This window comes from Pagrus pagrus (assembly GCF_965226575.1).
Source record: "Pagrus pagrus genome assembly, chromosome: 9".
NCBI lineage: Eukaryota > Metazoa > Chordata > Actinopteri > Spariformes > Sparidae > Pagrus > Pagrus pagrus.
Genome location: NC_140193.1, coordinates 4,134,260 through 4,155,455, shown reverse-complemented (window position 1 = coordinate 4,155,455; position 21,196 = coordinate 4,134,260). Strand labels below are relative to the sequence as shown.

The following is a 21,196-nucleotide window of genomic DNA, read 5'->3' as shown; positions in this document are numbered from 1 at the left end:
GGCTGATGAACAGTAAATAAAAGAAAGTGATGAAAGGAAAAGCAGGTGAAATTAAAAATTGCGAGACATAGAAAAACATGGTAAAATAAAACACAACATAATTTAGAAAAAAACTTGAACGTGAACAGATGGTTATTGTTATTAGTTATCAATGATTACTCTCACTTGTATAATATTTTAGCTTTATAATAACATCAAATATTATAAAATGTATGGGCTCTACAATTATATCATACTGTTGATGTTAAACTTGTTGCTGATGGCTGGTGTAACACACTATCTACATAGAAAAAAAAACATGCTCACTGCGGTTAAGACACGTCAAGTCATTATTAATTTCTTGTGTGTTATGATAGATACCAGTTATGTTTGCAATTTCTGAGGCAAGCAGAAATACTTGTCTTAGCACAAATTAGGTAAATGTACTTTTCATGACGTTTAATCTCTATTGTTGAAAACCATATACAAACCCATGACAAACAATGCTAGGAAGGAAGTTACTGATCTCATGTCCCATCAGGATAGAAAATTGCACTATAAATTTTTTTTATTTAAATGAGATGGGGTAAACCAGCATCAGCTTGACACAACAGGTCGAGACTGGCTTGAATTCTCTAAATTTGTCATGTAACAAATGTGACACATGAACCTAAATCTGTCTCAAATGTTATGTTCCCTAGTGGAGAGACAGCCACCAGGAAAGGATGTTGTGTTCTTGTTGGATGGATCTGATGGTACTAGACGTGGATTCCAGGCTATGCGAGACTTTGTCCAAAGGGCAGTAGAGAAACTCAGTGTGGATGACAACAAAGATCGTGTCTCAGTGGTTCAGTACAGCAGAGATCCAGCCGTCCAGTTCTATCTGAACACATACACAACAAAAGGCGATATCCTTGACACCGTCAGAGGTTTGAGGCACAAAGGCGGAAGCCCCCTCAAGACTGGAGAAGCTCTCCAGTACTTGAAGGATAATGTCTTCACGACTTCTGCCGGGAGCAGGCGCCTGGAAGGCGTTCCACAAGTCCTGATATTGTTGACTGGCGGAAGGTCTTATGACAGTGTTGATGCCCCAGCCTCGGCTCTGAAACAGATGGGTGTCTTGATGTTTGCAGTTGGAACCAGGGGCTCTGATTTGAAGGAACTGCAGAAGTTATCCCACGATTCCCGTAATGCTGTGTCTGTACCTGAATTCACTGACCTTGCCCGTGTCCAAGATCAAATTCAGTCCTCTGTGGAGGCTGTGGTTATTGATGTCACCCCAGAAACACCAACTGAAACTGGTATGTTAAGTGGCTTGAAAGGCTACCTGACTTATTTCACCCACACCGAAGGAAAGAAATGTAGTGTGATGCTTGATTAGCTCTACGTTTGCGTTTAAGGAGAGGTTGTGGTCTGCTTTCCCACTGTTTGAAATTGAAGTAGGCTGCCTTAGGTGCTTTGAAACTAATAGACCACAACTTGATGAGTATTCCCCCAGCTTACTTTTTGCAAAGGTTTTAAACTGTTTGTCTCGCTGTCTTTTCTCAGTTGACACCGGCAAAAAGGATGTTGTCTTCCTTCTGGATGGCTCTGATGGCACACGGAATGGCTTCCCTGCCATGCGTGAGTTTGTCGAGAGAGCTGTTGAGAAACTCAATGTGGGACAAAACAACGACCGTGTCTCTGTGGTGCAGTACAGCAGAGATCCAGAGGTTAATTTCTATCTCAACACATACACCACAAAAGAGGATATTGTGGATTCAGTCAGAGGACTGAGACACAGAGGGGGCAGCCCTCTCAATACCGGGGCAGCCCTCCAATACGTTAGGGACAACGTCTTTACAAACTCCTCCGGGAGTAGGCGCCTGCAAGGTGTCCCACAAATGCTAGTCCTGCTAAATGGTGGAAAGTCTTCTGACAATGTAGATACCCCAGCCTCTGCTCTCAAACAGCAAGGCATCTTTGTGATTGGCATTGGAGCAAGCAACTCTGACAGAAGTGAGCTGCAGAAGATATCAACCGAGCCTACTTATGCTCTTTCGGTGTCTGAGTTCACTGACCTGCCCGGTGTCCAGGAACAGCTCTCCACTGTACTGAGTACAGTGCGAGTGAGGGGCACACCCCTGACACCAACAGTAACTGGTAAGAAAGCGACTGACTTTTACACACCAATGTCACTGTAGCACGCACATGGAACTGCATTCAGTTGTATTTTACTACGTTAAAGTTAGGCAGTGCCACTCTGACAGAACAGGTGTACTAGCATTAATAGAGTCATATGTAAACATTGAGGTTAGCTTTGGTTGTCTAGCTTTCATATGGGACACATTGGTCACACCAAATTAAATATGTCTCAAATGTTATGTTCCCTAGTGGAGAGACAGCCACCAGGAAAGGATGTTGTGTTCTTGTTGGATGGATCTGATGGTACTAGACGTGGATTCCAGGCTATGCGAGACTTTGTCCAAAGGGCAGTAGAGAAACTCAGTGTGGATGACAACAAAGATCGTGTCTCAGTGGTTCAGTACAGCAGAGATCCAGCCGTCCAGTTCTATCTGAACACATACACAACAAAAGGCGATATCCTTGACACCGTCAGAGGTTTGAGGCACAAAGGCGGAAGCCCCCTCAAGACTGGAGAAGCTCTCCAGTACTTGAAGGATAATGTCTTCACGACTTCTGCCGGGAGCAGGCGCCTGGAAGGCGTTCCACAAGTCCTGATATTGTTGACTGGCGGAAGGTCTTATGACAGTGTTGATGCCCCAGCCTCGGCTCTGAAACAGATGGGTGTCTTGATGTTTGCAGTTGGAACCAGGGGCTCTGATTTGAAGGAACTGCAGAAGTTATCCCACGATTCCCGTAATGCTGTATCTGTACCTGAATTCACTGACCTTGCCCGTGTCCAAGATCAAATTCAGTCCTCTGTGGAGGCTGTGGTTATTGATGTCACCCCAGAAACACCAACTGAAACTGGTATGTTAAGTGGCTTGAAAGGCTACCTGACTTATTTCACCCACACCGAAGGAAAGAAATGTAGTGTGATGCTTGATTAGCTCTACGTTTGCGTTTAAGGAGAGGTTGTGGTCTGCTTTCCCACTGTTTGAAATTGAAGTAGGCTGCCTTAGGTGCTTTGAAACTAATAGACCACAACTTGATGAGTATTCCCCCAGCTTACTTTTTGCAAAGGTTTTAAACTGTTTGTCTCGCTGTCTTTTCTCAGTTGACACCGGCAAAAAGGATGTTGTCTTCCTTCTGGATGGCTCTGATGGCACACGGAATGGCTTCCCTGCCATGCGTGAGTTTGTCGAGAGAGCTGTTGAGAAACTCAATGTGGGACAAAACAACGACCGTGTCTCTGTGGTGCAGTACAGCAGAGATCCAGAGGTTAATTTCTATCTCAACACATACACCACAAAAGAGGATATTGTGGATTCAGTCAGAGGACTGAGACACAGAGGGGGCAGCCCTCTCAATACCGGGGCAGCCCTCCAATACGTTAGGGACAACGTCTTTACAAACTCCTCCGGGAGTAGGCGCCTGCAAGGTGTCCCACAAATGCTAGTCCTGCTAAATGGTGGAAAGTCTTCTGACAATGTAGATACCCCAGCCTCTGCTCTCAAACAGCAAGGCATCTTTGTGATTGGCATTGGAGCAAGCAACTCTGACAGAAGTGAGCTGCAGAAGATATCAACCGAGCCTACTTATGCTCTTTCGGTGTCTGAGTTCACTGACCTGCCCGGTGTCCAGGAACAGCTCTCCACTGTACTGAGTACAGTGCGAGTGAGGGGCACACCCCTGACACCAACAGTAACTGGTAAGAAAGCGACTGACTTTTACACACCAATGTCACTGTAGCACGCACATGGAACTGCATTCAGTTGTATTTTACTACGTTAAAGTTAGGCAGTGCCACTCTGACAGAACAGGTGTACTAGCATTAATAGAGTCATATGTAAACATTGAGGTTAGCTCTGGTTGTCTAACTTTCATATGGGACACATTGGTCACACCAAATTAAATATGTCTCAAATGTTATGTTCCCTAGTGGAGAGACAGCCACCAGGAAAGGATGTTGTGTTCTTGTTGGATGGATCTGATGGTACTAGACGTGGATTCCAGGCTATGCGAGACTTTGTCCAAAGGGCAGTAGAGAAACTCAGTGTGGATGACAACAAAGATCGTGTCTCAGTGGTTCAGTACAGCAGAGATCCAGCCGTCCAGTTCTATCTGAACACATACACAACAAAAGGCGATATCCTTGACACCGTCAGAGGTTTGAGGCACAAAGGCGGAAGCCCCCTCAAGACTGGAGAAGCTCTCCAGTACTTGAAGGATAATGTCTTCACGACTTCTGCCGGGAGCAGGCGCCTGGAAGGCGTTCCACAAGTCCTGATATTGTTGACTGGCGGAAGGTCTTATGACAGTGTTGATGCCCCAGCCTCGGCTCTGAAACAGATGGGTGTCTTGATGTTTGCAGTTGGAACCAGGGGCTCTGATTTGAAGGAACTGCAGAAGTTATCCCACGATTCCCGTAATGCTGTATCTGTACCTGAATTCACTGACCTTGCCCGTGTCCAAGATCAAATTCAGTCCTCTGTGGAGGCCGTGGTTATTGATGTCACCCCAGAAACACCAACTGAAACTGGTATGTTAAGTGGCTTGAAAGGCTACCTGACTTATTTCACCCACACCGAAGGAAAGAAATGTAGTGTGATGCTTGATTAGCTCTACGTTTGCGTTTAAGGAGAGGTTGTGGTCTGCTTTCCCACTGTTTGAAATTGAAGTAGGCTGCCTTAGGTGCTTTGAAACTAATAGACCACAACTTGATGAGTATTCCCCCAGCTTACTTTTTGCAAAGGTTTTAAACTGTTTGTCTCGCTGTCTTTTCTCAGTTGACACCGGCAAAAAGGATGTTGTCTTCCTTCTGGATGGCTCTGATGGCACACGGAATGGCTTCCCTGCCATGCGTGAGTTTGTCGAGAGAGCTGTTGAGAAACTCAATGTGGGACAAAACAACGACCGTGTCTCTGTGGTGCAGTACAGCAGAGATCCAGAGGTTAATTTCTATCTCAACACATACACCACAAAAGAGGATATTGTGGATTCAGTCAGAGGACTGAGACACAGAGGGGGCAGCCCTCTCAATACCGGGGCAGCCCTCCAATACGTTAGGGACAACGTCTTTACAAACTCCTCCGGGAGTAGGCGCCTGCAAGGTGTCCCACAAATGCTAGTCCTGCTAAATGGTGGAAAGTCTTCTGACAATGTAGATACCCCAGCCTCTGCTCTCAAACAGCAAGGCATCTTTGTGATTGGCATTGGAGCAAGCAACTCTGACAGAAGTGAGCTGCAGAAGATATCAACCGAGCCTACTTATGCTCTTTCGGTGTCTGAGTTCACTGACCTGCCCGGTGTCCAGGAACAGCTCTCCACTGTACTGAGTACAGTGCGAGTGAGGGGCACACCCCTGACACCAACAGTAACTGGTAAGAAAGCGACTGACTTTTACACACCAATGTCACTGTAGCACGCACATGGAACTGCATTCAGTTGTATTTTACTACGTTAAAGTTAGGCAGTGCCACTCTGACAGAACAGGTGTACTAGCATTAATAGAGTCATATGTAAACATTGAGGTTAGCTCTGGTTGTCTAACTTTCATATGGGACACATTGGTCACACCAAATTAAATATGTCTCAAATGTTATGTTCCCTAGTGGAGAGACAGCCACCAGGAAAGGATGTTGTGTTCTTGTTGGATGGATCTGATGGTACTAGACGTGGATTCCAGGCTATGCGAGACTTTGTCCAAAGGGCAGTAGAGAAACTCAGTGTGGATGACAACAAAGATCGTGTCTCAGTGGTTCAGTACAGCAGAGATCCAGCCGTCCAGTTCTATCTGAACACATACACAACAAAAGGCGATATCCTTGACACCGTCAGAGGTTTGAGGCACAAAGGCGGAAGCCCCCTCAAGACTGGAGAAGCTCTCCAGTACTTGAAGGATAATGTCTTCACGACTTCTGCCGGGAGCAGGCGCCTGGAAGGCGTTCCACAAGTCCTGATATTGTTGACTGGCGGAAGGTCTTATGACAGTGTTGATGCCCCAGCCTCGGCTCTGAAACAGATGGGTGTCTTGATGTTTGCAGTTGGAACCAGGGGCTCTGATTTGAAGGAACTGCAGAAGTTATCCCACGATTCCCGTAATGCTGTGTCTGTACCTGAATTCACTGACCTTGCCCGTGTCCAAGATCAAATTCAGTCCTCTGTGGAGGCTGTGGTTATTGATGTCACCCCAGAAACACCAACTGAAACTGGTATGTTAAGTGGCTTGAAAGGCTACCTGACTTATTTCACCCACACCGAAGGAAAGAAATGTAGTGTGATGCTTGATTAGCTCTACGTTTGCGTTTAAGGAGAGGTTGTGGTCTGCTTTCCCACTGTTTGAAATTGAAGTAGGCTGCCTTAGGTGCTTTGAAACTAATAGACCACAACTTGATGAGTATTCCCCCAGCTTACTTTTTGCAAAGGTTTTAAACTGTTTGTCTCGCTGTCTTTTCTCAGTTGACACCGGCAAAAAGGATGTTGTCTTCCTTCTGGATGGCTCTGATGGCACACGGAATGGCTTCCCTGCCATGCGTGAGTTTGTCGAGAGAGCTGTTGAGAAACTCAATGTGGGACAAAACAACGACCGTGTCTCTGTGGTGCAGTACAGCAGAGATCCAGAGGTTAATTTCTATCTCAACACATACACCACAAAAGAGGATATTGTGGATTCAGTCAGAGGACTGAGACACAGAGGGGGCAGCCCTCTCAATACCGGGGCAGCCCTCCAATACGTTAGGGACAACGTCTTTACAAACTCCTCCGGGAGTAGGCGCCTGCAAGGTGTCCCACAAATGCTAGTCCTGCTAAATGGTGGAAAGTCTTCTGACAATGTAGATACCCCAGCCTCTGCTCTCAAACAGCAAGGCATCTTTGTGATTGGCATTGGAGCAAGCAACTCTGACAGAAGTGAGCTGCAGAAGATATCAACCGAGCCTACTTATGCTCTTTCGGTGTCTGAGTTCACTGACCTGCCCGGTGTCCAGGAACAGCTCTCCACTGTACTGAGTACAGTGCGAGTGAGGGGCACACCCCTGACACCAACAGTAACTGGTAAGAAAGCGACTGACTTTTACACACCAATGTCACTGTAGCACGCACATGGAACTGCATTCAGTTGTATTTTACTACGTTAAAGTTAGGCAGTGCCACTCTGACAGAACAGGTGTACTAGCATTAATAGAGTCATATGTAAACATTGAGGTTAGCTCTGGTTGTCTAACTTTCATATGGGACACATTGGTCACACCAAATTAAATATGTCTCAAATGTTATGTTCCCTAGTGGAGAGACAGCCACCAGGAAAGGATGTTGTGTTCTTGTTGGATGGATCTGATGGTACTAGACGTGGATTCCAGGCTATGCGAGACTTTGTCCAAAGGGCAGTAGAGAAACTCAGTGTGGATGACAACAAAGATCGTGTCTCAGTGGTTCAGTACAGCAGAGATCCAGCCGTCCAGTTCTATCTGAACACATACACAACAAAAGGCGATATCCTTGACACCGTCAGAGGTTTGAGGCACAAAGGCGGAAGCCCCCTCAAGACTGGAGAAGCTCTCCAGTACTTGAAGGATAATGTCTTCACGACTTCTGCCGGGAGCAGGCGCCTGGAAGGCGTTCCACAAGTCCTGATATTGTTGACTGGCGGAAGGTCTTATGACAGTGTTGATGCCCCAGCCTCGGCTCTGAAACAGATGGGTGTCTTGATGTTTGCAGTTGGAACCAGGGGCTCTGATTTGAAGGAACTGCAGAAGTTATCCCACGATTCCCGTAATGCTGTGTCTGTACCTGAATTCACTGACCTTGCCCGTGTCCAAGATCAAATTCAGTCCTCTGTGGAGGCTGTGGTTATTGATGTCACCCCAGAAACACCAACTGAAACTGGTATGTTAAGTGGCTTGAAAGGCTACCTGACTTATTTCACCCACACCGAAGGAAAGAAATGTAGTGTGATGCTTGATTAGCTCTACGTTTGCGTTTAAGGAGAGGTTGTGGTCTGCTTTCCCACTGTTTGAAATTGAAGTAGGCTGCCTTAGGTGCTTTGAAACTAATAGACCACAACTTGATGAGTATTCCCCCAGCTTACTTTTTGCAAAGGTTTTAAACTGTTTGTCTCGCTGTCTTTTCTCAGTTGACACCGGCAAAAAGGATGTTGTCTTCCTTCTGGATGGCTCTGATGGCACACGGAATGGCTTCCCTGCCATGCGTGAGTTTGTCGAGAGAGCTGTTGAGAAACTCAATGTGGGACAAAACAACGACCGTGTCTCTGTGGTGCAGTACAGCAGAGATCCAGAGGTTAATTTCTATCTCAACACATACACCACAAAAGAGGATATTGTGGATTCAGTCAGAGGACTGAGACACAGAGGGGGCAGCCCTCTCAATACCGGGGCAGCCCTCCAATACGTTAGGGACAACGTCTTTACAAACTCCTCCGGGAGTAGGCGCCTGCAAGGTGTCCCACAAATGCTAGTCCTGCTAAATGGTGGAAAGTCTTCTGACAATGTAGATACCCCAGCCTCTGCTCTCAAACAGCAAGGCATCTTTGTGATTGGCATTGGAGCAAGCAACTCTGACAGAAGTGAGCTGCAGAAGATATCAACCGAGCCTACTTATGCTCTTTCGGTGTCTGAGTTCACTGACCTGCCCGGTGTCCAGGAACAGCTCTCCACTGTACTGAGTACAGTGCGAGTGAGGGGCACACCCCTGACACCAACAGTAACTGGTAAGAAAGCGACTGACTTTTACACACCAATGTCACTGTAGCACGCACATGGAACTGCATTCAGTTGTATTTTACTACGTTAAAGTTAGGCAGTGCCACTCTGACAGAACAGGTGTACTAGCATTAATAGAGTCATATGTAAACATTGAGGTTAGCTCTGGTTGTCTAACTTTCATATGGGACACATTGGTCACACCAAATTAAATATGTCTCAAATGTTATGTTCCCTAGTGGAGAGACAGCCACCAGGAAAGGATGTTGTGTTCTTGTTGGATGGATCTGATGGTACTAGACGTGGATTCCAGGCTATGCGAGACTTTGTCCAAAGGGCAGTAGAGAAACTCAGTGTGGATGACAACAAAGATCGTGTCTCAGTGGTTCAGTACAGCAGAGATCCAGCCGTCCAGTTCTATCTGAACACATACACAACAAAAGGCGATATCCTTGACACCGTCAGAGGTTTGAGGCACAAAGGCGGAAGCCCCCTCAAGACTGGAGAAGCTCTCCAGTACTTGAAGGATAATGTCTTCACGACTTCTGCCGGGAGCAGGCGCCTGGAAGGCGTTCCACAAGTCCTGATATTGTTGACTGGCGGAAGGTCTTATGACAGTGTTGATGCCCCAGCCTCGGCTCTGAAACAGATGGGTGTCTTGATGTTTGCAGTTGGAACCAGGGGCTCTGATTTGAAGGAACTGCAGAAGTTATCCCACGATTCCCGTAATGCTGTATCTGTACCTGAATTCACTGACCTTGCCCGTGTCCAAGATCAAATTCAGTCCTCTGTGGAGGCCGTGGTTATTGATGTCACCCCAGAAACACCAACTGAAACTGGTATGTTAAGTGGCTTGAAAGGCTACCTGACTTATTTCACCCACACCGAAGGAAAGAAATGTAGTGTGATGCTTGATTAGCTCTACGTTTGCGTTTAAGGAGAGGTTGTGGTCTGCTTTCCCACTGTTTGAAATTGAAGTAGGCTGCCTTAGGTGCTTTGAAACTAATAGACCACAACTTGATGAGTATTCCCCCAGCTTACTTTTTGCAAAGGTTTTAAACTGTTTGTCTCGCTGTCTTTTCTCAGTTGACACCGGCAAAAAGGATGTTGTCTTCCTTCTGGATGGCTCTGATGGCACACGGAATGGCTTCCCTGCCATGCGTGAGTTTGTCGAGAGAGCTGTTGAGAAACTCAATGTGGGACAAAACAACGACCGTGTCTCTGTGGTGCAGTACAGCAGAGATCCAGAGGTTAATTTCTATCTCAACACATACACCACAAAAGAGGATATTGTGGATTCAGTCAGAGGACTGAGACACAGAGGGGGCAGCCCTCTCAATACCGGGGCAGCCCTCCAATACGTTAGGGACAACGTCTTTACAAACTCCTCCGGGAGTAGGCGCCTGCAAGGTGTCCCACAAATGCTAGTCCTGCTAAATGGTGGAAAGTCTTCTGACAATGTAGATACCCCAGCCTCTGCTCTCAAACAGCAAGGCATCTTTGTGATTGGCATTGGAGCAAGCAACTCTGACAGAAGTGAGCTGCAGAAGATATCAACCGAGCCTACTTATGCTCTTTCGGTGTCTGAGTTCACTGACCTGCCCGGTGTCCAGGAACAGCTCTCCACTGTACTGAGTACAGTGCGAGTGAGGGGCACACCCCTGACACCAACAGTAACTGGTAAGAAAGCGACTGACTTTTACACACCAATGTCACTGTAGCACGCACATGGAACTGCATTCAGTTGTATTTTACTACGTTAAAGTTAGGCAGTGCCACTCTGACAGAACAGGTGTACTAGCATTAATAGAGTCATATGTAAACATTGAGGTTAGCTCTGGTTGTCTAACTTTCATATGGGACACATTGGTCACACCAAATTAAATATGTCTCAAATGTTATGTTCCCTAGTGGAGAGACAGCCACCAGGAAAGGATGTTGTGTTCTTGTTGGATGGATCTGATGGTACTAGACGTGGATTCCAGGCTATGCGAGACTTTGTCCAAAGGGCAGTAGAGAAACTCAGTGTGGATGACAACAAAGATCGTGTCTCAGTGGTTCAGTACAGCAGAGATCCAGCCGTCCAGTTCTATCTGAACACATACACAACAAAAGGCGATATCCTTGACACCGTCAGAGGTTTGAGGCACAAAGGCGGAAGCCCCCTCAAGACTGGAGAAGCTCTCCAGTACTTGAAGGATAATGTCTTCACGACTTCTGCCGGGAGCAGGCGCCTGGAAGGCGTTCCACAAGTCCTGATATTGTTGACTGGCGGAAGGTCTTATGACAGTGTTGATGCCCCAGCCTCGGCTCTGAAACAGATGGGTGTCTTGATGTTTGCAGTTGGAACCAGGGGCTCTGATTTGAAGGAACTGCAGAAGTTATCCCACGATTCCCGTAATGCTGTGTCTGTACCTGAATTCACTGACCTTGCCCGTGTCCAAGATCAAATTCAGTCCTCTGTGGAGGCCGTGGTTATTGATGTCACCCCAGAAACACCAACTGAAACTGGTATGTTAAGTGGCTTGAAAGGCTACCTGACTTATTTCACCCACACCGAAGGAAAGAAATGTAGTGTGATGCTTGATTAGCTCTACGTTTGCGTTTAAGGAGAGGTTGTGGTCTGCTTTCCCACTGTTTGAAATTGAAGTAGGCTGCCTTAGGTGCTTTGAAACTAATAGACCACAACTTGATGAGTATTCCCCCAGCTTACTTTTTGCAAAGGTTTTAAACTGTTTGTCTCGCTGTCTTTTCTCAGTTGACACCGGCAAAAAGGATGTTGTCTTCCTTCTGGATGGCTCTGATGGCACACGGAATGGCTTCCCTGCCATGCGTGAGTTTGTCGAGAGAGCTGTTGAGAAACTCAATGTGGGACAAAACAACGACCGTGTCTCTGTGGTGCAGTACAGCAGAGATCCAGAGGTTAATTTCTATCTCAACACATACACCACAAAAGAGGATATTGTGGATTCAGTCAGAGGACTGAGACACAGAGGGGGCAGCCCTCTCAATACCGGGGCAGCCCTCCAATACGTTAGGGACAACGTCTTTACAAACTCCTCCGGGAGTAGGCGCCTGCAAGGTGTCCCACAAATGCTAGTCCTGCTAAATGGTGGAAAGTCTTCTGACAATGTAGATACCCCAGCCTCTGCTCTCAAACAGCAAGGCATCTTTGTGATTGGCATTGGAGCAAGCAACTCTGACAGAAGTGAGCTGCAGAAGATATCAACCGAGCCTACTTATGCTCTTTCGGTGTCTGAGTTCACTGACCTGCCCGGTGTCCAGGAACAGCTCTCCACTGTACTGAGTACAGTGCGAGTGAGGGGCACACCCCTGACACCAACAGTAACTGGTAAGAAAGCGACTGACTTTTACACACCAATGTCACTGTAGCACGCACATGGAACTGCATTCAGTTGTATTTTACTACGTTAAAGTTAGGCAGTGCCACTCTGACAGAACAGGTGTACTAGCATTAATAGAGTCATATGTAAACATTGAGGTTAGCTCTGGTTGTCTAACTTTCATATGGGACACATTGGTCACACCAAATTAAATATGTCTCAAATGTTATGTTCCCTAGTGGAGAGACAGCCACCAGGAAAGGATGTTGTGTTCTTGTTGGATGGATCTGATGGTACTAGACGTGGATTCCAGGCTATGCGAGACTTTGTCCAAAGGGCAGTAGAGAAACTCAGTGTGGATGACAACAAAGATCGTGTCTCAGTGGTTCAGTACAGCAGAGATCCAGCCGTCCAGTTCTATCTGAACACATACACAACAAAAGGCGATATCCTTGACACCGTCAGAGGTTTGAGGCACAAAGGCGGAAGCCCCCTCAAGACTGGAGAAGCTCTCCAGTACTTGAAGGATAATGTCTTCACGACTTCTGCCGGGAGCAGGCGCCTGGAAGGCGTTCCACAAGTCCTGATATTGTTGACTGGCGGAAGGTCTTATGACAGTGTTGATGCCCCAGCCTCGGCTCTGAAACAGATGGGTGTCTTGATGTTTGCAGTTGGAACCAGGGGCTCTGATTTGAAGGAACTGCAGAAGTTATCCCACGATTCCCGTAATGCTGTGTCTGTACCTGAATTCACTGACCTTGCCCGTGTCCAAGATCAAATTCAGTCCTCTGTGGAGGCTGTGGTTATTGATGTCACCCCAGAAACACCAACTGAAACTGGTATGTTAAGTGGCTTGAAAGGCTACCTGACTTATTTCACCCACACCGAAGGAAAGAAATGTAGTGTGATGCTTGATTAGCTCTACGTTTGCGTTTAAGGAGAGGTTGTGGTCTGCTTTCCCACTGTTTGAAATTGAAGTAGGCTGCCTTAGGTGCTTTGAAACTAATAGACCACAACTTGATGAGTATTCCCCCAGCTTACTTTTTGCAAAGGTTTTAAACTGTTTGTCTCGCTGTCTTTTCTCAGTTGACACCGGCAAAAAGGATGTTGTCTTCCTTCTGGATGGCTCTGATGGCACACGGAATGGCTTCCCTGCCATGCGTGAGTTTGTCGAGAGAGCTGTTGAGAAACTCAATGTGGGACAAAACAACGACCGTGTCTCTGTGGTGCAGTACAGCAGAGATCCAGAGGTTAATTTCTATCTCAACACATACACCACAAAAGAGGATATTGTGGATTCAGTCAGAGGACTGAGACACAGAGGGGGCAGCCCTCTCAATACCGGGGCAGCCCTCCAATACGTTAGGGACAACGTCTTTACAAACTCCTCCGGGAGTAGGCGCCTGCAAGGTGTCCCACAAATGCTAGTCCTGCTAAATGGTGGAAAGTCTTCTGACAATGTAGATACCCCAGCCTCTGCTCTCAAACAGCAAGGCATCTTTGTGATTGGCATTGGAGCAAGCAACTCTGACAGAAGTGAGCTGCAGAAGATATCAACCGAGCCTACTTATGCTCTTTCGGTGTCTGAGTTCACTGACCTGCCCGGTGTCCAGGAACAGCTCTCCACTGTACTGAGTACAGTGCGAGTGAGGGGCACACCCCTGACACCAACAGTAACTGGTAAGAAAGCGACTGACTTTTACACACCAATGTCACTGTAGCACGCACATGGAACTGCATTCAGTTGTATTTTACTACGTTAAAGTTAGGCAGTGCCACTCTGACAGAACAGGTGTACTAGCATTAATAGAGTCATATGTAAACATTGAGGTTAGCTCTGGTTGTCTAACTTTCATATGGGACACATTGGTCACACCAAATTAAATATGTCTCAAATGTTATGTTCCCTAGTGGAGAGACAGCCACCAGGAAAGGATGTTGTGTTCTTGTTGGATGGATCTGATGGTACTAGACGTGGATTCCAGGCTATGCGAGACTTTGTCCAAAGGGCAGTAGAGAAACTCAGTGTGGATGACAACAAAGATCGTGTCTCAGTGGTTCAGTACAGCAGAGATCCAGCCGTCCAGTTCTATCTGAACACATACACAACAAAAGGCGATATCCTTGACACCGTCAGAGGTTTGAGGCACAAAGGCGGAAGCCCCCTCAAGACTGGAGAAGCTCTCCAGTACTTGAAGGATAATGTCTTCACGACTTCTGCCGGGAGCAGGCGCCTGGAAGGCGTTCCACAAGTCCTGATATTGTTGACTGGCGGAAGGTCTTATGACAGTGTTGATGCCCCAGCCTCGGCTCTGAAACAGATGGGTGTCTTGATGTTTGCAGTTGGAACCAGGGGCTCTGATTTGAAGGAACTGCAGAAGTTATCCCACGATTCCCGTAATGCTGTGTCTGTACCTGAATTCACTGACCTTGCCCGTGTCCAAGATCAAATTCAGTCCTCTGTGGAGGCTGTGGTTATTGATGTCACCCCAGAAACACCAACTGAAACTGGTATGTTAAGTGGCTTGAAAGGCTACCTGACTTATTTCACCCACACCGAAGGAAAGAAATGTAGTGTGATGCTTGATTAGCTCTACGTTTGCGTTTAAGGAGAGGTTGTGGTCTGCTTTCCCACTGTTTGAAATTGAAGTAGGCTGCCTTAGGTGCTTTGAAACTAATAGACCACAACTTGATGAGTATTCCCCCAGCTTACTTTTTGCAAAGGTTTTAAACTGTTTGTCTCGCTGTCTTTTCTCAGTTGACACCGGCAAAAAGGATGTTGTCTTCCTTCTGGATGGCTCTGATGGCACACGGAATGGCTTCCCTGCCATGCGTGAGTTTGTCGAGAGAGCTGTTGAGAAACTCAATGTGGGACAAAACAACGACCGTGTCTCTGTGGTGCAGTACAGCAGAGATCCAGAGGTTAATTTCTATCTCAACACATACACCACAAAAGAGGATATTGTGGATTCAGTCAGAGGACTGAGACACAGAGGGGGCAGCCCTCTCAATACCGGGGCAGCCCTCCAATACGTTAGGGACAACGTCTTTACAAACTCCTCCGGGAGTAGGCGCCTGCAAGGTGTCCCACAAATGCTAGTCCTGCTAAATGGTGGAAAGTCTTCTGACAATGTAGATACCCCAGCCTCTGCTCTCAAACAGCAAGGCATCTTTGTGATTGGCATTGGAGCAAGCAACTCTGACAGAAGTGAGCTGCAGAAGATATCAACCGAGCCTACTTATGCTCTTTCGGTGTCTGAGTTCACTGACCTGCCCGGTGTCCAGGAACAGCTCTCCACTGTACTGAGTACAGTGCGAGTGAGGGGCACACCCCTGACACCAACAGTAACTGGTAAGAAAGCGACTGACTTTTACACACCAATGTCACTGTAGCACGCACATGGAACTGCATTCAGTTGTATTTTACTACGTTAAAGTTAGGCAGTGCCACTCTGACAGAACAGGTGTACTAGCATTAATAGAGTCATATGTAAACATTGAGGTTAGCTCTGGTTGTCTAACTTTCATATGGGACACATTGGTCACACCAAATTAAATATGTCTCAAATGTTATGTTCCCTAGTGGAGAGACAGCCACCAGGAAAGGATGTTGTGTTCTTGTTGGATGGATCTGATGGTACTAGACGTGGATTCCAGGCTATGCGAGACTTTGTCCAAAGGGCAGTAGAGAAACTCAGTGTGGATGACAACAAAGATCGTGTCTCAGTGGTTCAGTACAGCAGAGATCCAGCCGTCCAGTTCTATCTGAACACATACACAACAAAAGGCGATATCCTTGACACCGTCAGAGGTTTGAGGCACAAAGGCGGAAGCCCCCTCAAGACTGGAGAAGCTCTCCAGTACTTGAAGGATAATGTCTTCACGACTTCTGCCGGGAGCAGGCGCCTGGAAGGCGTTCCACAAGTCCTGATATTGTTGACTGGCGGAAGGTCTTATGACAGTGTTGATGCCCCAGCCTCGGCTCTGAAACAGATGGGTGTCTTGATGTTTGCAGTTGGAACCAGGGGCTCTGATTTGAAGGAACTGCAGAAGTTATCCCACGATTCCCGTAATGCTGTGTCTGTACCTGAATTCACTGACCTTGCCCGTGTCCACGATCAAATTCAGTCCTCTGTGGAGGCCGTGGTTATTGATGTCACCCCAGAAACACCAACTGAAACTGGTATGTTAAGTGGCTTGAAAGGCTACCTGACTTATTTCACCCACACCGAAGGAAAGAAATGTAGTGTGATGCTTGATTAGCTCTACGTTTGCGTTTAAGGAGAGGTTGTGGTCTGCTTTCCCACTGTTTGAAATTGAAGTAGGCTGCCTTAGGTGCTTTGAAACTAATAGACCACAACTTGATGAGTATTCCCCCAGCTTACTTTTTGCAAAGGTTTTAAACTGTTTGTCTCGCTGTCTTTTCTCAGTTGACACCGGCAAAAAGGATGTTGTCTTCCTTCTGGATGGCTCTGATGGCACACGGAATGGCTTCCCTGCCATGCGTGAGTTTGTCGAGAGAGCTGTTGAGAAACTCAATGTGGGACAAAACAACGACCGTGTCTCTGTGGTGCAGTACAGCAGAGATCCAGAGGTTAATTTCTATCTCAACACATACACCACAAAAGAGGATATTGTGGATTCAGTCAGAGGACTGAGACACAGAGGGGGCAGCCCTCTCAATACCGGGGCAGCCCTCCAATACGTTAGGGACAACGTCTTTACAAACTCCTCCGGGAGTAGGCGCCTGCAAGGTGTCCCACAAATGCTAGTCCTGCTAAATGGTGGAAAGTCTTCTGACAATGTAGATACCCCAGCCTCTGCTCTCAAACAGCAAGGCATCTTTGTGATTGGCATTGGAGCAAGCAACTCTGACAGAAGTGAGCTGCAGAAGATATCAACCGAGCCTACTTATGCTCTTTCGGTGTCTGAGTTCACTGACCTGCCCGGTGTCCAGGAACAGCTCTCCACTGTACTGAGTACAGTGCGAGTGAGGGGCACACCCCTGACACCAACAGTAACTGGTAAGAAAGCGACTGACTTTTACACACCAATGTCACTGTAGCACGCACATGGAACTGCATTCAGTTGTATTTTACTACGTTAAAGTTAGGCAGTGCCACTCTGACAGAACAGGTGTACTAGCATTAATAGAGTCATATGTAAACATTGAGGTTAGCTCTGGTTGTCTAACTTTCATATGGGACACATTGGTCACACCAAATTAAATATGTCTCAAATGTTATGTTCCCTAGTGGAGAGACAGCCACCAGGAAAGGATGTTGTGTTCTTGTTGGATGGATCTGATGGTACTAGACGTGGATTCCAGGCTATGCGAGACTTTGTCCAAAGGGCAGTAGAGAAACTCAGTGTGGATGACAACAAAGATCGTGTCTCAGTGGTTCAGTACAGCAGAGATCCAGCCGTCCAGTTCTATCTGAACACATACACAACAAAAGGCGATATCCTTGACACCGTCAGAGGTTTGAGGCACAAAGGCGGAAGCCCCCTCAAGACTGGAGAAGCTCTCCAGTACTTGAAGGATAATGTCTTCACGACTTCTGCCGGGAGCAGGCGCCTGGAAGGCGTTCCACAAGTCCTGATATTGTTGACTGGCGGAAGGTCTTATGACAGTGTTGATGCCCCAGCCTCGGCTCTGAAACAGATGGGTGTCTTGATGTTTGCAGTTGGAACCAGGGGCTCTGATTTGAAGGAACTGCAGAAGTTATCCCACGATTCCCGTAATGCTGTGTCTGTACCTGAATTCACTGACCTTGCCCGTGTCCAAGATCAAATTCAGTCCTCTGTGGAGGCTGTGGTTATTGATGTCACCCCAGAAACACCAACTGAAACTGGTATGTTAAGTGGCTTGAAAGGCTACCTGACTTATTTCACCCACACCGAAGGAAAGAAATGTAGTGTGATGCTTGATTAGCTCTACGTTTGCGTTTAAGGAGAGGTTGTGGTCTGCTTTCCCACTGTTTGAAATTGAAGTAGGCTGCCTTAGGTGCTTTGAAACTAATAGACCACAACTTGATGAGTATTCCCCCAGCTTACTTTTTGCAAAGGTTTTAAACTGTTTGTCTCGCTGTCTTTTCTCAGTTGACACCGGCAAAAAGGATGTTGTCTTCCTTCTGGATGGCTCTGATGGCACACGGAATGGCTTCCCTGCCATGCGTGAGTTTGTCGAGAGAGCTGTTGAGAAACTCAATGTGGGACAAAACAACGACCGTGTCTCTGTGGTGCAGTACAGCAGAGATCCAGAGGTTAATTTCTATCTCAACACATACACCACAAAAGAGGATATTGTGGATTCAGTCAGAGGACTGAGACACAGAGGGGGCAGCCCTCTCAATACCGGGGCAGCCCTCCAATACGTTAGGGACAACGTCTTTACAAACTCCTCCGGGAGTAGGCGCCTGCAAGGTGTCCCACAAATGCTAGTCCTGCTAAATGGTGGAAAGTCTTCTGACAATGTAGATACCCCAGCCTCTGCTCTCAAACAGCAAGGCATCTTTGTGATTGGCATTGGAGCAAGCAACTCTGACAGAAGTGAGCTGCAGAAGATATCAACCGAGCCTACTTATGCTCTTTCGGTGTCTGAGTTCACTGACCTGCCCGGTGTCCAGGAACAGCTCTCCACTGTACTGAGTACAGTGCGAGTGAGGGGCACACCCCTGACACCAACAGTAACTGGTAAGAAAGCGACTGACTTTTACACACCAATGTCACTGTAGCACGCACATGGAACTGCATTCAGTTGTATTTTACTACGTTAAAGTTAGGCAGTGCCACTCTGACAGAACAGGTGTACTAGCATTAATAGAGTCATATGTAAACATTGAGGTTAGCTCTGGTTGTCTAACTTTCATATGGGACACATTGGTCACACCAAATTAAATATGTCTCAAATGTTATGTTCCCTAGTGGAGAGACAGCCACCAGGAAAGGATGTTGTGTTCTTGTTGGATGGATCTGATGGTACTAGACGTGGATTCCAGGCTATGCGAGACTTTGTCCAAAGGGCAGTAGAGAAACTCAGTGTGGATGACAACAAAGATCGTGTCTCAGTGGTTCAGTACAGCAGAGATCCAGCCGTCCAGTTCTATCTGAACACATACACAACAAAAGGCGATATCCTTGACACCGTCAGAGGTTTGAGGCACAAAGGCGGAAGCCCCCTCAAGACTGGAGAAGCTCTCCAGTACTTGAAGGATAATGTCTTCACGACTTCTGCCGGGAGCAGGCGCCTGGAAGGCGTTCCACAAGTCCTGATATTGTTGACTGGCGGAAGGTCTTATGACAGTGTTGATGCCCCAGCCTCGGCTCTGAAACAGATGGGTGTCTTGATGTTTGCAGTTGGAACCAGGGGCTCTGATTTGAAGGAACTGCAGAAGTTATCCCACGATTCCCGTAATGCTGTGTCTGTACCTGAATTCACTGACCTTGCCCGTGTCCAAGATCAAATTCAGTCCTCTGTGGAGGCTGTGGTTATTGATGTCACCCCAGAAACACCAACTGAAACTGGTATGTTAAGTGGCTTGAAAGGCTACCTGACTTATTTCACCCACACCGAAGGAAAGAAATGTAGTGTGATGCTTGATTAGCTCTACGTTTGCGTTTAAGGAGAGGTTGTGGTCTGCTTTCCCACTGTTTGAAATTGAAGTAGGCTGCCTTAGGTGCTTTGAAACTAATAGACCACAACTTGATGAGTATTCCCCCAGCTTACTTTTTGCAAAGGTTTTAAACTGTTTGTCTCGCTGTCTTTTCTCAGTTGACACCGGCAAAAAGGATGTTGTCTTCCTTCTGGATGGCTCTGATGGCACACGGAATGGCTTCCCTGCCATGCGTGAGTTTGTCGAGAGAGCTGTTGAGAAACTCAATGTGGGACAAAACAACGACCGTGTCTCTGTGGTGCAGTACAGCAGAGATCCAGAGGTTAATTTCTATCTCAACACATACACCACAAAAGAGGATATTGTGGATTCAGTCAGAGGACTGAGACACAGAGGGGGCAGCCCTCTCAATACCGGGGCAGCCCTCCAATACGTTAGGGACAACGTCTTTACAAACTCCTCCGGGAGTAGGCGCCTGCAAGGTGTCCCACAAATGCTAGTCCTGCTAAATGGTGGAAAGTCTTCTGACAATGTAGATACCCCAGCCTCTGCTCTCAAACAGCAAGGCATCTTTGTGATTGGCATTGGAGCAAGCAACTCTGACAGAAGTGAGCTGCAGAAGATATCAACCGAGCCTACTTATGCTCTTTCGGTGTCTGAGTTCACTGACCTGCCCGGTGTCCAGGAACAGCTCTCCACTGTACTGAGTACAGTGCGAGTGAGGGGCACACCCCTGACACCAACAGTAACTGGTAAGAAAGCGACTGACTTTTACACACCAATGTCACTGTAGCACGCACATGGAACTGCATTCAGTTGTATTTTACTACGTTAAAGTTAGGCAGTGCCACTCTGACAGAACAGGTGTACTAGCATTAATAGAGTCATATGTAAACATTGAGGTTAGCTCTGGTTGTCTAACTTTCATATGGGACACATTGGTCACACCAAATTAAATATGTCTCAAATGTTATGTTCCCTAGTGGAGAGACAGCCACCAGGAAAGGATGTTGTGTTCTTGTTGGATGGATCTGATGGTACTAGACGTGGATTCCAGGCTATGCGAGACTTTGTCCAAAGGGCAGTAGAGAAACTCAGTGTGGATGACAACAAAGATCGTGTCTCAGTGGTTCAGTACAGCAGAGATCCAGCCGTCCAGTTCTATCTGAACACATACACAACAAAAGGCGATATCCTTGACACCGTCAGAGGTTTGAGGCACAAAGGCGGAAGCCCCCTCAAGACTGGAGAAGCTCTCCAGTACTTGAAGGATAATGTCTTCACGACTTCTGCCGGGAGCAGGCGCCTGGAAGGCGTTCCACAAGTCCTGATATTGTTGACTGGCGGAAGGTCTTATGACAGTGTTGATGCCCCAGCCTCGGCTCTGAAACAGATGGGTGTCTTGATGTTTGCAGTTGGAACCAGGGGCTCTGAT

General features: G+C 47.1%; 4 protein-coding genes across 8 annotated transcripts in view; all 4 read left to right on the top strand.

Annotated features, from left to right (window-relative positions):
- Positions 1-21,196, top strand: part of col6a3 (collagen, type VI, alpha 3) — a 118,962-nt gene that overhangs the window by 25,705 nt on the left and 72,061 nt on the right. The gene's annotated exons all lie outside the window — the stretch shown is intronic.
- LOC311262847 (collagen alpha-3(VI) chain-like) lies at positions 758-3,834 on the top strand (the record flags this gene model as incomplete). Its single annotated transcript, XM_084362596.1, has 4 exons — positions 758-1,280; positions 1,528-2,121; positions 2,785-2,952; positions 3,200-3,834. The coding sequence occupies 4 exons, from the start codon at positions 758-760 to the stop codon at positions 3,832-3,834; spliced, it is 1,920 nt and encodes a 639-aa protein (XP_084218722.1).
- Positions 4,102-5,506, top strand: LOC311262846 (collagen alpha-3(VI) chain-like; the record flags this gene model as incomplete). The annotated part of the gene is made up of 2 exons (XM_084362595.1): positions 4,102-4,624; positions 4,872-5,506. 2 exons carry the CDS (start codon positions 4,102-4,104, stop codon positions 5,504-5,506), a joined length of 1,158 nt encoding a protein of 385 aa, XP_084218721.1.
- LOC311262843 (collagen alpha-3(VI) chain-like) lies at positions 14,134-15,538 on the top strand (the record flags this gene model as incomplete). The annotated part of the gene is made up of 2 exons (XM_084362592.1): positions 14,134-14,656; positions 14,904-15,538. 2 exons carry the CDS (start codon positions 14,134-14,136, stop codon positions 15,536-15,538), a joined length of 1,158 nt encoding a protein of 385 aa, XP_084218718.1.